The sequence below is a fragment of the Lutjanus erythropterus genome, chromosome 20 (assembly GCF_056507025.1).
Source record: "Lutjanus erythropterus isolate fLutEry1 chromosome 20, fLutEry1.hap2, whole genome shotgun sequence".
NCBI classification, from domain to species: Eukaryota; Metazoa; Chordata; class Actinopteri; order Lutjaniformes; family Lutjanidae; genus Lutjanus; species Lutjanus erythropterus.
In genome coordinates this window covers 15,223,448-15,241,383 of record NC_139336.1, presented here as the reverse complement: position 1 = coordinate 15,241,383, position 17,936 = coordinate 15,223,448, and the positions used below count along the sequence as shown (strand labels likewise).

At 39.7% G+C, this 17,936-nt stretch overlaps 1 protein-coding gene across 1 annotated transcript in view; it reads right to left on the bottom strand.

The window, feature by feature from the left end:
• LOC146308258 (transmembrane protein 132C) overlaps positions 1 to 17,936 on the bottom strand; it is a 205,625-nt gene that overhangs the window by 78,964 nt on the left and 108,725 nt on the right. The window contains exon 4 of the mRNA XM_084746052.1: positions 7,284 to 7,427. Coding sequence (XP_084602178.1) covers positions 7,284 to 7,427 — 144 coding nt within the window. The remainder of the gene's footprint in view (positions 1 to 7,283; positions 7,428 to 17,936) is intronic.

Sequence of the window (17,936 nt, the reverse complement as noted above, 5' to 3'; positions counted from 1 at the left end):
CCACAGAACTGCTACTGCGCTAACAAAAACTTCATTTGTTTCCTTTCCTCAACTCTTCCCCTCAATCAAACAGGAAGCCCAAATTGTGTTAGCTTTCATTAAAAAGAAATAATGGAGCCAGAAGAAGCCGGAGTACCTGACATGCATGGCTGATAGCTCTCTTTCTTGATTTTGAAATGTGATTATCCTATAGGAGGATCACTGTCAGCTCTGTTTATGTGGACTTCCCCACTCACATCAACATATGCACAGACGTAATGTGTATAAGATTCCCCCAAGTGTGAGTGTATTCCCATGCTTATTTATGCCAACAGCTGATGGGGATTTTGCCTTCAATAGTACTTGCAAGCAAAAAGAAGATGAATAAGCTTGATGGTAGGGAGAAGCAGGCGCTCATTCCATGGTAACGGAGAGGATTGAGGACACAGAAGCAGAGGACTGGCTGGTGAAGGACAGCTCTTAACATTTAAGTGTCCTAATACATCTTCATAACAGAGCAGGCAGTATCGTCTGACGACCATTGTGCCACTTGGGTCTGGCATCAGTCAGCTTTATTACAGCCTGGAGACTTGCACAATCATGTATATAGTAGCCTGTTTGTTGCTAAATCTGCTCAACATGGACTCTCTTGTGTTAAGAAAGGGGCACAGACACTGGATTGCTTTTTTTTTTTTTTAGGTATTCTGAGGTCAGTTTGTAACACGTTTTGATATGCTGTGAGAACGGCTTAGATGTGTCATGACTGCTTAGTGCACAAAACATGGTGCCTTACATGCCTAGCATTACATACACTGACGGCATGCTTCCTGTTTGGCGAGGTAGAGAGGAATTCCAGCACAGAAGCTATGCAATGAACTGTTGTTGTGGACAGAATCAGCAGCAAAATGTACTGTAGCCACTTAAAAAGGTTCACAGAAAAAAAAAACAAAACAATTTGCTGCTTTACTTTGCCATCAGACAACCTTTTCTGACAGGAAACTGCTGTTATGTAAGTCAAATATCACTCTCTCCAAATCAACCAAACTCCATAGGGAAAGTGAGTCATTTTAACTTGCAGAACACAGGAGCTGCAGGTCTACTGCTGCCTCGGTCTGTTCGTTTATTCGTGTTATTGTGTGACTTCGGAGAATTAGAACTAACCTTTTTAAAAACCAGAACTGAGGCAGTGGTAGACCACCATGGGCGGCTATTCAGTACATTTAGGATCAGGTCCAGCTCACTACAGGATTTTCTTATCTTGTGCACTACCCACTCTGCAATCCCTGCTGTCTGCATACAGATGCCCTCAACTACAAAATGCTGACCACAGCATTTTGCGACTCAGATCAGCATTTATAAAAAAAAACAAACAAAAAAAAAACTGCTAGATTGGTTTCTAAAGTAGTTCTCTGGGCACACATGAAATCCAAAAGATTTTGAGTCCTTATGATAGGTGTAAATTTTCATGTCGGGTTCACTTTATCTCTGAAGGGAATACAAGTCTTGCCACCAGGCAGGCAGGCAAGCTGTTTTTGCTGTTATAAAGACAATTCATTTTAAGTGTGGTACTGAAACCGAAACAGTTCAACATGTAAGCCATTCCCATGCAGGCTTCTGTACTATAGCTAAGTCAGCATTTGTCAAAATAATGAGTGTGGATTCTATGGCATAGAGAAACTGCTATGTTGCTAGACAGGCAGAGAAAATATTTCACATGATGAACATACATGTATATAAAGTCAGCCATGTATTTTTTTTCTATATGTTTGTTGGAAAGTCAAATTAAATATTGTATGAGAATAAATACAATATCACAGTTATGACGGTTTCCTCATGTTACTCTGAAACCTTTACGGATTCAATTAAAAAAAACTAATCTGCAGCTCTGTCTGCTGCAGTTTCTCTCAGTTTCTTTTCTTCTTTTGCATAAAGCAAGAACAGAAATTCACGTAAATAGTTGTGGATTTTATTGTCTAGCATTTAGCATATACTAATGTTTCACACACTGTAATTGAACTTTTCACACCTCATCTCTCAGCTGTCTTCATCTCTGTAGAGCACAGGAGATCAGTACAGTGGACATATGGCTGCCAAGGTAACTGGACTACCGTTCTGAAACAGACACATGGTCATAATGTAGAATATCTGTGTGTTTGAATGTAGTTTGTGTCTGTGAACATTCCCATCTAATGAGACTGTCTCTCTAAGGCTGCATGTTCACAGTTGACACTCATCTCTCCTGAGCTGTTGGGAGTTAAAGCCCCACTCCAGTGTACCGTGGCATTTCTATGATAGTTCATATTTTTCTGAGTCGTTTTCTGATGATATTGATTAACCCCACTGTTTGCCAAATATTTTTTGACAAATAACTATGATGTATGACTGTAGTAGAAGCTGAAGTCATATGTCATCCTCCAAGCCTGCACAGGAGCGCTGTCATGCCTCTTTGTCACTTTTGACCCTTTAGGCGCTTAAGCATCTGGTTATGTTGTATGATGTGGGCTAAAGTTATAAAAATAAAATTAGACTTGACTTCAGTGTGCGCCACACTTCGGCCAGAACAAAGTAAATATAAACTTTGATACAAGGCACAACAACCTGCACACAATGCTGATGCAGAAAAAGTCACGGATCACTGGCTGACTGCTGCAAGCCAAATTTCAGGCAGGACAACAAAGACTAAACTGAACAGAGTCTGTGAATGAGCACTAACTGTAGGACTTTGATACTTCTGACAGCCCTCTTAGTTGGCAGGGAATGTTGCTTGTCAGCCGCTGAGCATCCAGCTCAGTACCTGATAGTCAGCTGCTTATATCCTGCTGAAGTCGACGCTGCCCTAGCTCGCTTAGCGTAGACGGTGGGCATCACGGGTCGCTCTGCAAGTGCAGCAAGCGAGGGCGGCGTTGACTTCAGCAGGACATAAACAGCCGAGGGAAGAACGGACACTGGACACTGCCTTCCCTGAATGCACCTCAGGGGGGGAGGGTCACTGTCGGCAGACTCCTGTTTTGTTGGGTTTCTTGTTTAATATCCATGCTGTCGCTCTCCATGCTAATGATGTTGACCAATCTGGTTGTTATGGCAATGGATTACATTAGAATATTAACCACACCCCCATTCTCTGTTTAACAAAGAGCATTTGACAGCAGTTAACGCTGGCTGTAGAGTAAAGATTATTGTAAAGCTACAACAAGAAATTGGAGGCCCCTGTAGACTAAAGTCATAATGTTTCCACCAATAATAAGCACAAAATATAACATAAAAAATAAAAATATCCTCTTTCATCTTTCTAACTAACCAACATACAGAATGATACACTGAAACTCTGCCTGGAGAAACAAACACAGGATCATTTCATCTGATTTCACAGAGAATCCAACCAGGTGGCAAGAATTAAGAACAATGATCCAGAAAGCATCTTGCAAATGCTCTTGTTAACATACGTAGGTTATAAAGAGGGATCAGTAATGAATTGAGACCATTTCATAACCAATAAAAAAGTCCTTGTAGTAGCTTTAAGTCATCCAATCTATCAAAGTCAGACTGAACCTGGGGGTCACAATATTGGCTTTAATGTCAGACTTTCTCCTATGAGCCAGAGAAGACGCGTCCTGCTCCTGTTGTTTATGTTCACGTCTCTGGCAGTGATGCTGTTTTAATGATCGGCAAAGTGAGCTTCAATTGACATTAGGAGAAGTTTAATGTTTTAGGGCACTCGTCTTTTCAAACTTCTTGGCTTCAATCTCCACATATTTCCATTAGCCCCATTCAGATTCTGGCTAATGAAGATCTTTTTGCACTTAAACTGACTGATGGGCTATCTACCCACAGCACAGCAGTGGAATAAAATCACTCCCTGAGAATGGACTTATTACTGGTGAGCAGGAGAAAGTATGGCAAAAAGCAAATCCATGCAGGTACCAGGGAGCTAAATTAAATTAATTTTGAAAAATTACTTTCAAGGCTTTCAGACATAATTCAACAAATCTTACTCCGCTCTAGCCTTAAGCCAGCCTACACCTTCCAAGATGTTTCTTTTCCTACGGTAATCTGGAAAACATTTACAGAGAGTCAACAGAGCCCACCAGCTGACCAATCAGAGAGCTAAAACGGATGATGCGACTGTGCACCTCGACTCTTAAACCTTGTTTTTGGGCTCATAAATTAAGCAGGATTCTGTAGCTGCAAGCCCTGCTTCTTTCAAAATGTAATTCAAAAAGTGATTTCAGTAGACGATGTCCATGCCACCAGACAGTCATTTTGTTCCCGTCTGGAAATCAAAAGCAGAAGACCAATAAAAGTCCATGAAACAGCGTGTTTGTCTGGGTGCGTGGAGGGTTCATGTTGATGCCTCGCCACAAAAGTGAAGCAGAATTTGAGAGCTGTCTTCGCTGCTGGTCAGGGGGATGACACGGACACTTCTTCCTCTGACAGAGGTGGCAAAAATACACAATTCTTTACACAAGTAGAAATACACAGTCTTGTATAAAAAAAAGTAAAAGTAAGTACTGTACTACTGACTCAAGTTCTTTAGTCAAGTGGAAAAATACAGGCTCTGAAATGTACTTAAAGATAAGTAAAAGTGAAAAGGTGCACTGTGAAGGACATTTCTACTGGCTGTTCCTGTGCAAAGCAAACCGAACCTCATCTTTTGTTTGCAGTCGAGTCTCCCTCTCTGTCTGTTTCATTTTGTTATGTCTTTCATGTCTTTTTGTGATGTTTTTTATTCTTATTATGGCTTTTAAGACTTTTTTCATCTTGTTATGTAGATTTTTCAGATTTTTACCTTTTATGTAATGTTTTTTGGCGTTCTCGTCTCGTTATGCCTTTTATATCATTCTTGTCTTTTATATCGATTTCATCGTTAGGTCCTTTATGTTTTTTGGTCTTAGGTGATTTACATAATTTTAATCTTGTTACATCTTTTACATTGTTTTGACTTATCACATTGTTTTCATCTTCACCTTGTAATATTTTTTTGTCATGTTATTTTCATCTTGTAAGTGTCATTGTAAGTGTCATTTTTATCGTTACGCCTGTAGTGCACAATATCCACTGATGGATACACTAAGCAATAGTCTTTTTGTTATTGTCCCTTCCATTCAGGTTGAAATCAGTCTTGATGTTGCAAAGGCAGTATGCAATGATGCAAAATAACAATAACAATGGATAGTTCCCCTCAAACGCATTTAAACTAAAGTAACAAAGCTGTTTTAAAAATGTAAGGAGTAGGAATGGCAGATATTTGTGTTAAAATGTAGGGAGTAAAAGTAAATGTTATAAATACTCAAGTAACATACAGATACCTGAAAAATATACCTAAGCACAGCAACAAATTGTTTGTACTTCCCTTTGCAAAAAAACATGATTTATTCTCTCTCTACAACTGTTACCAACCTACAACTGTTAAGCCTCCAAGAAATCTTCAAAATTAAATGAAAATGTTTTAATAAACTTCACACTTTGCAAAGACCTTTTATTCTCTGATGTGCCTCAGTGAATCCATTTGATATGTAAGCTAAAGAAACCTAAAAGCACAGGGTCACAGCAGGTGTTGCATTATCATTTCAATACTTCAAGGTAGTCTTTTGTCGAGCGCAGAATTACAGGGCATAATATCAGATACAACATGTATGACCTTGATTTGAGCAGTCCTGTATAATTCAATGTCTGTTCTCCTCAGCGGGGCTGTGAAAGAGATGCATGGAAATGATAGATGGCTTGTCATTCATCACTGTCGTCACCTTGACACCCGGGAGGAAATAACGGCCCAGCCAGGGCGTGTCACTTCCTGTGTGCAGCTACTTTGTCTTTGCCTAAAACCATTTAGCTGTTGAGTTGAATGTCAAATACTGTACAGAGACGCACACAGGCAGACACACGCTCAAAAAGAGACAAGTAGTTATTATTCGCTAATGGAAACGCCATCATGTACTGTAAGCAGCAGTCACCCACACATGAGCACACACACAGTTTTGTCCTTTTGTCGTTATTAGAGTTACAAATCTTTTCTCATGCTCTATAAATTGCTTTTATCAGATTGTCATTCAGCTTCTTACAAATTGTCATTTACATATAATAGCTTTAAGTAAGTTTCTTAGACTTGTACAACATGTTTTTCCTTTCTCAATCATAGACTAGTCATAGAATTACACAAGTGGTTTTGTAGAATTTAGCCACTAAACTCAATTTACTGTATCTCACATTACTGCCACCCGTTTTTAATCAGCATTTTGTATTCAGTTTAATTTGTGTGCAGTATGAAGAACAACCTCCTGAGATATTTAGTCCTTCGTAGTAAATATTTCTTCATCTCAAGTTTTTAAGTCAGAGTTGCATTTATGGAGTTACAAGCAAGGACTCTCTTCAGACTACTGTCAGTCCATTCAAGGACTCGAGTTTGAGTTTCAAATGTCAGTTATTTAATAGCAGCCTCTTTCATGCAAAAAGCAACCAGCTTTATAGTCATCTTTTCACAACATCCATCATATCAACTTATTTTTGACAAGCAAGCTCACTCGTGTAACACATTCAAGTGCTTACAAATCGATGCATGTTTGAATGCAACATAAAACCACATCATAACAGCAATTCACTTTTTATAGTCGACTGAAATGAAGTAAAATTAACAATCATGTGGCAGGTGGGAAATTTGCTACGAATATGTACAGTCATTTTTAATAGAGACTAAATTTCCCAAAACAGTTTGAGGTGGGCGTTGAGTCATCTATTCAAATGAGTAAAGGTTCCATTTGTTGGGGACTATTTTTAGATGCAGATTCAGCGCAGTACTGAGTGTACGCAGTATATGGGGTTGACTAAATGACTGCAGTGCTCAAAATAAAGGAACATGTCAACCCAGCGAAATGGTGTGACTCAGTTTTGTGTATTTAAATGTGTTATGGACAACTGTGGCCATCGGGGACACAAAGGAACGAACAGGCTTCGGCTTCACAGGCAGTACAGAATCAGTCCGTTGGTTTTGATCTTTTGATGGGATATACCGACAGTCTGAAAAATGTAGACTATATCCAGACCACCTCACTGTCTGCCTTGAAAAATACATTTTATTGACTGCACTTAGACCTGGCTGTGGACCTGTGTGTATGGCAGTGCCAAAGTGTGAATGCTTCAGGTGCTGAGTCATGTCCTCTTTCATCCTCACTCTTTGCAATCGCTCTCTACTGACAGCTGTCCGAGAAATGAACAAGTGTGCTGCTGCTTTCTGGTTGTTCAGCAAGGTGTTCACTTCATATTTCATTCACGCATTGATTGATTCTGTAGAAAGAGAAAGGCGGGCGTACCTTTGACTGAAGCTGTTCTCCTTCCTCCGACAGTGGAGGGTGACGATCCTGTGACCTTCACTTCTGACATCCTGACTCACCGTCCACACAACGGGGTTACTGGCTCTAGCTCCTAGAAATGCCACGCCGTCCTTCAGCTTAACCCTGCGACAGAAACACACAAAAAAAGAAGAAAAATGCAATTAGATGATACTGGAACGATCACCAGAACAACTCACAAATTAAGTTTGGAAGCTTTCAGAAACACACATGGCCTCTTTTGCTCTGTTATGTTCTGTGTTAGTGTCTCTGACACACAAACATGTCAAAAGAAAGAAATGAAATGAGTTGGTGCTTTAATTGTATGACAGAGGTCACTAAAGAAATTCTTCAGACTCTCTCTTATACACAAGGACATCTAACTAGCTACAGAACAAAAGATTATTGGACAATAGATTTACTAATATAAAAGCATTCAACCTGAGCTAAAAAAGAAGAAAAAACAGTTTTCTTACTAAATCTGATTCATAAAGGAATTCTTTCTGGTTTTGAACCTTATCCTTCTTGGATTCATACACTGTAAAAAAAAAAAAATCACACAGGAATTTAGTGGCATTGACTACTCTTTGCTCATTAACTTAAAGGACACTTTCCCTCCCTTTTCCTCTTACCTGAAGTGCTATTTATCCATATTCGTATCATCATTGTTGTAGTGTGAATTGCAGAGTTTTGGAAATATCAGCTGGAGAGATGTCTGCCTTCTCTCCAGTATAATGGAACTAGAAGTGGAACTAATGTTTTAAGCAGCTTCATGTAGGAACTTCTTTCTAGTAGGAAGAACGTAGTTCCAGTGGATTCCATCAAAGAATGAAAGTTCTGATTATATACTGGAGAGAAGGCAAACATCTCTACAGCAGATATCTGCAAAACTCAGCAGCTCACACCAAAACGATCTAGATGGATCAATAGCACTGCAGGCCTGAGGAAACATGCATGTTTGATTTCAGGGGAACTGTCCCTTTGATAAAAATGTACAGGTTTTATTTATTCAAGTTAATTGAAGATAAAATTTATTTTCAAAAGAAATATGATCATCATATTCGTAGACTTCCGAGCATACATCGTTTGACGTTCAACTTATGATGTGTTCCATTTGAACTGAAAAGTTGTAATTTCTGAGTTCCCAGTTGAAAATTTCAGCAGAAGCAGCTGCAACTCTAAGTTCTGATTGTGAAATACACTACTGACTTTTCAAACAGGCAAAATCAAATTTGTTTGTCATGTTCGTTAGTGTGACTAAGGAGGTTTTGGTTCAACTTAATGTCTTAAGCTTATAAAACGTGTTTTCAACTGAGTACGTCTGAATAAATATTATGAGTCAAATAATAAATAATGAATAATAGATAAATAATCTATAGTCTGTTTGACTAGAAAAGTTTGTTTTGAATCATGACAAAATCACTTGTCAACTTGTCTTTTCAAGTTCAGCCAAGTTAAAATTTTAAGGCACTAACCTTTTAAGTCCAAACAAATAATTTAGTTTTTACACTGGAAACAAAAATGCTTTCAAACTTCATTTTCATATTTCACTCGGGATGAATATTGCTGTAGGAAAGTGAATCTGACAGGTACAAGCCAAATTATATCATTAGCAGTGATGAAACGTAGCATTAGGACAACAGATGGCTGAATAGAAATAATCAAGAGTCAGGGGTAGCATCAAATTAACCTCTGTAAAAGTGTCATTAACCACCATGAGAGTACATATTGAAATAAGGAGTAGCCGTGCATGGTAAGTCCTGTTTTATGCCTTGTAATATCCCGACATCAGGACTCTCCCAGGAGCAATATGCAAGTGGCAAGCTCCACTTCAAACAAAAAGGACCCTGATCTCTGCCTCCTCTGCCCCAACCTTTTTGTCCCTCCATCTCTTCCATTACTCGTGGTCACAGTCTGTGGGAGGCTATACAGGTGCAGAAGAACCATGACCTCCTCCACTTCCAGTGTTCTGACACGCTGTTGCTCTCCTCCTCCTCCTCTGTCACATGAAATTACCATGAAGTACATGAGTGGCTTTCAGCGCTTCCTTTCCCGACGTGACAAATTGCTCTTGTTCAAACCACTGGCATGAATGGGGCAGAATATTTTATGTGAGGGAGGGAGAAAAAAGGAAGAGACGGCAAGAAAAAGGGCAGATCTAAAGTAAAACACCAACAGCATGAAAAAGGTGAGGAAGAAACATTTCTATTCAGTGAAATATGAACGCTGGGTAATTTTTCCTCGCGTCAAAATAATTGGAAACCGGCTATCCTCGTTCTGGAAGTGCGCAGAAGACTTGTAAAGGATGAAGAAAAAACGCTGAGCGTTAACTGGGGGATAATGACATGACAAACCATGCAGCAGTCCTTAGAAGAGCCCAGTCATTACATCTTCAGTGTTCAACCGGTCTTCTTTGATCTTATCCAGGCCGCTGAGGCGGTAATAACTGGCCTTGTGTTGGTCTCTGCTCCTGACGAGCAAAGATAAAGGCGGCCGGTGTGGAAGACAGACAATAACTAGGAGGAGAAGACAGATTGCCGTCTGCCCTCCTGTTTCCCAGTCGTCACCTTCACCACGGCGCGGTAATTACTACAAACTCACAAGCAGATTCAGCACTGACAGTGGACTCCGAGTTCGAATAAAAATAAATTGCCTGTAAGTCAAAAAAATAATTGATTAACTAATGAGAAAATTTGCTGTTTAGTCTGTTTTGCATCAAATTTAATTTTGTGGGGAGTTTTGGCTGTTGGTCAGACTAAGTGAGCAATTGTGGTGTTTTGTCACTATGTCTGGCATTTCATTGAGTCAGTGACTAATCAGTTAGTATAGATCAATCCATCAACCAGCTACTTATTTCACTGACTGATGCACAATGACAAAATCCTGAACTACAGTGTCTGTGTGCTGTCCAGAGTCCTGACACTCTGCAGTTTTAGGGTTTGTGTCCATTATGGCTGTAGTCAACCAAAGACTACATTAGTCCAGCATCAGTTCAACCTGTGGGAGTAGCCACATTAGTATCATGCTAAGATCAAATTTAACAGGATAACCCAGAAAATAAACAGTAAAACAGCATCAACAATAGATTTTAAGATTGAAGTCACAGGCAGGTGATATCACTCTGTCATTAACTTAAACTGGTACTGGCCCTTGTTGATAAAGCAGTCCGGCGGACTAAAATCCTCACATGTTGTCATCAAAAATAAACTTTTTATCCACTCAGCTCTTCTGTCCTCTGAGGCTGGGGCTGATGTGGCGATTTGTGCTGCTTCTCTGACGTGGTGTCAATTAGTTTGGAGGAGAGTAAATGTTCAGTAAATAGCCTGTCACTCAAACATAAAATACACCAGGTCTGCATATGTCCCGCCCCTGACAATAATAGATTAAGAAGTGGTTTGCTCCTTATTAAAAGTGAGAATTTGGTCAGACAAGAGCATAAGGACAAACCAATCGACCAGCCGACCAGAAAGTGTCAGCCTGAGAATCCATATCATGTTATTTATTTCAATGAGCACCAGTGTCTTTTTTTTCTGTTGTTGCCACTAAGGGAGCGTCTGCGACAGCATGCAGTTTTTCTGATTTGTCGTTATTTGAGTGCTTAGAAATTAAATGACTGCAATAGAAAATATTTAATTATTAACCATAATTTGCTTTCACTCACAAGGCATGTTTCTGTTTCTAAAACTCGAAGATTCAGGTTTTTTAAAAGAAGAAAAGACAATCATTTAAACAAGATTATAGGTGGGTAACTTTTTTTTTTTAGTTTATTCAAAATAAAAAAAAAAAAGAATTATGAAGACAGTTGCCTTGAAATTAGTTTTTTTTCTGACAGGGTGCATGTCTGTGTTAGCTGTGTAGTCAACGTCTGTTGTTTTAAGGAAGAAATGCTATATAAACACACACCCTTCATGTCTTTTCTCTCTCTTTCTTTCTCTTTCTCTCATTCATTCTGTCTCTTTTTCTTTCTCTCTTTCTTTTTTCTTCCCCTGTTTCTCAGCTGTCTCACCATTTTCTCTCATTTTCTGTTCCCACCTCCTGCATTATACTTGCATCTATTTCTCTCACACATGCATTCATTTACGGGGATAAATTAACAAATGGCATGTTGTAAATGAGATTGGTTTGGCTAATATGATTTCTGGTGAGGGGGGAAGGAGGGGGAGATAACGGAGGCAATAAAGGAAAGCAATTTGAATGGAGACCCCCTTTCACATGCATCAGCACATGAAGCTGCCTCATTAATTCCATGAAAACCTGCATCAGTGGGATGAGTATTTACAGATGAGATGAGCTTGTCAGGAAAGACAGTTTCCACCTCTCCCAGATGGATGCCCAGGAATGACATGTCAGGACAGCCACTGCCCCAATAACATGTCAACACACCTTACATACATACCTCTCACATGCTGAATGAAATACCCATGTGCATTAATATTGATGCACTACACACAGCAGGAAATTAAATAGAATATAAACGATTCTGAATAAATTGAAAGACGGTGTAAGGCCATGAGTCTTGCTCGCAAAACAACACATTCACATAGAATCAAGTGAAAACGGCAGTCATCTCTTTAATTTTAATGGGGGAAGTCCATTTAGACTGTCTATATATCAAGATGTACAATGCCTTATCAATAAAATGAAACCTAAGTTCTACACATTTAACACAGTGTGACCAGATAAGAGCTCAGCGTTTGTGCTTAAACTCTTGGGATTAAAAAGTGGATTTATCTTCAGTTTGTTTGTAAACCTGGGCACAGCAGCAACCATGGAGGAGATGATCGCGGTGTTTACAAGTAAGATAATTAGTCACTCTGTCCATGTTGACGGCTGACCGGAGGAGAAATCTATTTGAAAGTCATGGAGTGAGAATTAAGATGTTGGATTTAAGGAAAGAATCAACTTCCTTGACTGGTGAATACTGTTTGTACGGACACACAAATACACACATGGTGCTTTTGGATTGGCATTTTTGGCTGCGCTGAGTCAAACTGTGTTGCGTTGATTTGCATTTCCATTACTGACCAAAGCGAGTCCAACTTGCCTCCGAGTGAGCTGCAGTTGTGTCTCGCTGACCAAACCGTGATGAGCCTCCTTTCCTCACCCTTGAACAAACAAGTGCTTTGATATTGAACTCATGTGTGTGCGGGACATATGTTCAGCTCTCAGTGCTTCTATAGTTTCTTACTGAATTGATATGTTTTAAAATGTTTCTTTTCTCTGTCGCTGTTTGTACTCTCAGGTATCAGCTTTATTACACACCGCTGCCTGCAAGCATGAAGCGTGTGCTGTTCTTCCGGTAGGAGGGGCCGAGGACAAAGAAAAAGAAACCTAACTCAGATGAGACTCAACAATTAAGTGTTATTAGGCTTTCTACCTACTGCAGCTTTAAGTAAAAGTAGCAATAACACAGTATAAAAATGCCCCCATCAATTTACAACAAGTTATGAACACAGCATTGACATATAATCACCTTTTAAGTTGACATGTTCTAATTGCATATAAATATATACAGCACTTCAACACCCAGTCTTATTTCTGGCCACCTTGCTAAGCTAAGTCCAATATTCACTCTAGTTCTGTTTTTAGTCTCTACCAACCCCTGAGAAAAACATTTGGCTCGCCAGCTGCTAAATGCTCCAATATGTGCACCAGCTAGTCTCTAACTTTGTCTTTCTACTGTTTAGTGCTTACCAGGTAGATCCAGGTACAATGGACTTTTAGAGTTTTATCGCTGAAAACAGCTGCCTGCTGCAGCCAGAAACAGCCTTTTGAAAGCTGTGAGAGTGAACTGAAAACAGGGGGACTGCAGATTCAGGTGATAATTCTCTATAGGCTCATTTCATACATTAATATTATAAAGAAGATTTATTATAGCTGCCTTAAAGCATAGAGTAATCCGTGTTACATTTTTTACAAATATTATTGGAGAACTGTCACTGATGCATAATGTATAAGCAGCATTTTTGTTGTTCTTAGGGTATTCAGAAAAGGGTATTAAACCCAAGTAAAGTTCAAAGTTTCGGACACAGTCCTAATCCTGTCCTCGAGACCACATAAGGACATAAAGAGTCACAGAGAGTTACAGGACCTTAAAGAAGGCGTAAAAATGGCATATATAACAGTTTTTCGTTTTTTTAATGATAAAATGATGGATGAGTGACCCTTGAAAAAATAAATATTGTATAACTGCAATACAGTACATGCAAAATTGGGGTGGGACAGTACACTGAATTTAAAAATTAATGAAAACCGGCAGATTTTAGACTAGTCAGTGAGGATCAGAATACCTTTGAAGCAATAGCACCCAAATTCAGTAGACTTGTGGATAATAATGACTGGATTGCATCCAAGGGAAAAATTACAGGAATGATTACATGCTGTCATTCAAAAACATGTTCCTCAGATGAGGTCTCCTGGTTTCCTTGACAATAAATGAACGTTTGAAGCAAAATGCCTCACATTAGGATTAAAGAAGAAAAAACAACAGAGTGTGTGTTTGTGGTGAGCACGAGAATGGAAGGATAGCTTGGTGTTAAGGGTTTGAGCAGAAAGAGGTGGTTTACAGAGAGCAGCCAGGAGGATTAGAAAAGACAGGTGTTGTATCGGAGTGGATGAAAAAGGACAAGAGGATGGAAGGAAAATATTCAGGGGAGGAGAATAGCTGAAGAGAGGGCTTTATTTGTAAAGAGGCTTTAACAACTTGTCATCAGTGCTGGCATTTGCTGTCTGCACTGGACTTATATTTCCAACAATGGGTGAGAGATATATGTCAATGCCATTCTCAACAGGCCATTTGCAAGGTTATTTCACCTGCTGAACTCAAAGTTAAAATAATGGTAATAGAAATGAGAAGAAACGGGAGGAAAATGGCTCCCAGGTGATAACAGATCATTACTCTGGCGAAGATGGAGACACACAACTGAGAAAACCCAATAACTTCACACACACACACACACACACACACACACACACACACACACACACACACACATACCACACATACATAGGCTGCACACACACCTTAGTTGGTGTCTATATCTGATATAATGTTAACACATTGGCAGAGAGTGGGCAGGTGGACAAAGCTAACCTTTAGTGGAGATAAATGAAAGTGAGAACAATTGCTCTGATATCAGTTTCACACCACAAAGAAGCCACCTTTAGTTCCTACATCACAGAAAGGCTCCTGCAAAGGGAGAGGCAGATGGAGGGAAGCTGTAACACAGATGAGCCGCAGCACAAACCTGCAAGCAACCAGGTTCTGAGGAATCATTAACTAACCACATTGAAATGTCTGAAAAAAAATCACTGAAAGCCCCATAAATGAAAAACTGCTCTGGTGGTTAGTTAGACAAATCTAAATCGCACAATAACTCACAGTTGAGCCTATTTTCCAAATGAATTTTAAAAAGGGAGTTTAGCGTAATTCAATTACTGACAGCCGGCGAAATTGGCCAAATCGCATTGAGCTAGTTTAGTTGGCCCGTGTCCCTTAATTCTCAAACACCTGCAGCTAAATCCAGTTATGAAATAAACACACAAGCTGTTGGGCATTAAAAGCTGGCTTTCTTTATGTTCCCTCTCTCTCTATCTCTCTTGCTCAGAAACAAAATAATCTCCATCACCTCGGGGTAAAATTCAATTAGGTAGTAGCCAATGACAGGTGAACCAGGCTGGGAGCTGGTTCAATAAATTAGTAAGGTGAAGGAGGGCTGTGCTGGAGATGCTCGGAGTCAATTAGCTGAGGAATGGTTGTCGTCGCAGTGTTTGTAGGGGTGAGCGGACACAGGCAGATGCGGAGATAAAGAGGGAGCTAATTCAATTAATGAGTTTGATACTGTTCTCCCCATTATCAGAGCTAGTTAAAAGTGCTGGTGCGTGGCGATGCTGCAAACGGGAGGACAAGATTAACACAATCAGATAAAGAGCGCTCGCCAGACAAAGCTCATCTCCACCCATGCATTCTGCCGCGTTTTCTCTCTATCTTACCCTTTTGTCTCACTTTCACATCTGTTTTCCCATCTCCCTCTCTGTCTGTTTCCTCTGAAACAGCCTGCCTCCCTCACTGTATCTACACACCCGAGCCTTCCTCACATTACTCCCTATCCTCTTTCACAGGAGTCCACCCCCACCCTTGTCTAGCTTTAGTGCCCTGCACTCCAATTTTTTTAATTTGTTAAAGGAACCAGACATCCTCCACACTGTTGGTCACTCCAATTCACTTTATTTAATTACCTCATTTCGGTTGGTAAGCCTTCATCAGGTAATTTGAAGGTCTATAGACTGGCAGTGTGCAAAAATTCTGGATCCCTCTCAGTTTACAGTTTTTGGCTCAACACACCTGTTATTAAGACTTTATGGTGTACAAGAACTCTGTTGAAAGTTTTTAGCCACTTTAGCAGCAAGGTCATAAGCCGTATATTAAACAGTGGTTGGAGCTTCCAGGTCTGAAAAGTGAAGCCAATGTGAAAGTGCTTTAAAACCTGCGTTCTTTCTAATGGTCAGCAGGGGACAACTCCAATGGTTGCAAAGAGAAGTCTTAATGTATTTAAGCTTCTGGAAAAATGACCTTAACTCTGACTTCATTTATGACCTCAGTAAACAGTTGTCTAAAGAGTTTAAGGTATCAGGCGCCAGTTTCAAGCCTTCTTCTAAAGAGCATGATGTTCATTTGGGAAAGTATAGTCCCATGTCGAGTAAAATGGATGATATAGCAGGTTATGCTTGAGGGCATGGCTACCATACAACTGACAAGTCATTCTCAGTGAGCCCGTCCAGTGCAACACACAGGGCTCATGAAACTCACTCACATGGGCCCAAGAGGGTGAAACCAACTGACTTTGCTGATCCTATGAATATTCTTGTAGCACCACCAGCAGGTTGACATTGACAAATTTTCAATTTGTTCAATTCAGACTTTTAGTCTTACTTACTTTAAAGAAAGTTCCACTTTCTTTCTGTCTGCCCTTTCTAATCCCCACTACTGTGTGTGCTTAAAAATTAATCAATAAACTAATCCATGGACTTTTAACCTTCAGACCGAGCTGAAAATACAGGGGATGGCCGCACCATTGACACGGTATCCAATCCAATAACCTTGCAACAAATACTACCTTGTCTCCAAACTGATACAGTCTGGTGCTCAACTTGTTCAAAAATGAATGAGAGTTGAAACTTCTTTACTTAGAAAACACTGGAATGATTGAAGGAATGTTTGGAAAGAATGTTATATTCAGACAGGATATCATCACCTAACCTCTATCCACAACCTCTAATTTTCTCTGGATGTTACTGGAAAAAAAGCTGTGAAGTTCATCCCGTCCTTCATTTTGCCCTTATGAAATGTCAGTTTAAGTTTTTGCTGCTATTGACCTGCTCCTCATCTCACCATTGTTTACAGATGGTATCTGTGTGATCCAAACCAGACAGTGGATGGATGAGTTGTGAGTGTATCAGAGCTGCAAAGGGTTAAAGCCTACCCATCTATCAAGGGATGAAGATGATCAAAGGGAGCACTTCTGAAAGTGCTATAAGTGCTTTATCCTCCAGTGGATTGTATTGAGTGCTACTTAATTGAGGAGATGCTGACTGTCACCAAACACTAGAGATGTTTACAATCAGGTGGCTATACAACAGTACTGTCCAAGAAAAGCACAGACTATTTGCTTTTCACTCACAGAGGAGAGGTGTTGACTGCCTTCAGCCAAATTCTCCCTTCATCCATATCTGGATGTCTGAAAAACACACCAAGCATGATGATGCCCAACCTAACATCACTTTTGCTGTATTTTTTTTTTTTTTTTTAATTAAAGGGAAAAGCAGCCAGATGACTGACATGTGGAGCTTGAACCTGAGGTCTGGGAACAAACTCCCACCTTAAAAAAAAAAAAAAAAAAAAAAAAAGAGAGAAGAAATAACTGTCAGAGGAGTGCAGCTGACTTCAAATGAGCAGAGGTTCAAAATGTGAGCTGGCCGTAGCCTCATGACATGAACGAATCCATGACAGATCAAGAGCAATCATATGGGCAGGAGCACTGAGAAAATGAATTGAATTCAGAGAGGCCCCTGGGTTTGGCTGAGGAAAGGAACATTTCATTTGAAAACCTGGGCAAGGTTTCATACATACAGTACATTCTACATACATCTTAGTGGTGGGAAAAACATTATTTTTATTTCAATAAGTTAAAAAAACATATGATTTGGATCCCTGGTGTTTTGAGCCATGGCGTCAGTATAATCTACAGTCAAAATGACCAGCCTCATGGATGTTCTTCACTCATCAAATGAGAGATTTTGTGCATCAGCTGAAAAATGAACAAAATGGATAGTATATAAGACTGTAAAGAAACGAGGGTGAAAAACGGTCATTGTTGTAATGGCTGAAAAGCAAATTACTACCTCAGTAGTGGGTGTTAGATAAGTGTCATGGTATATGAAGGGTTTCACATTAAAAAGAAACAAATTATCCTTACTTCAGTCACATATTATCGAACACTGAACAAATAAGGCTAATGGAATCCTTAAAGCATCATTTTGTAAGCAAAGGCCTCAAGAGTGCTGTGATAATAATAATAAGATGAGATAGCACTAATGTGGAGCTCATTTCTGCATAATGCATAGCTGCTGTTTTGG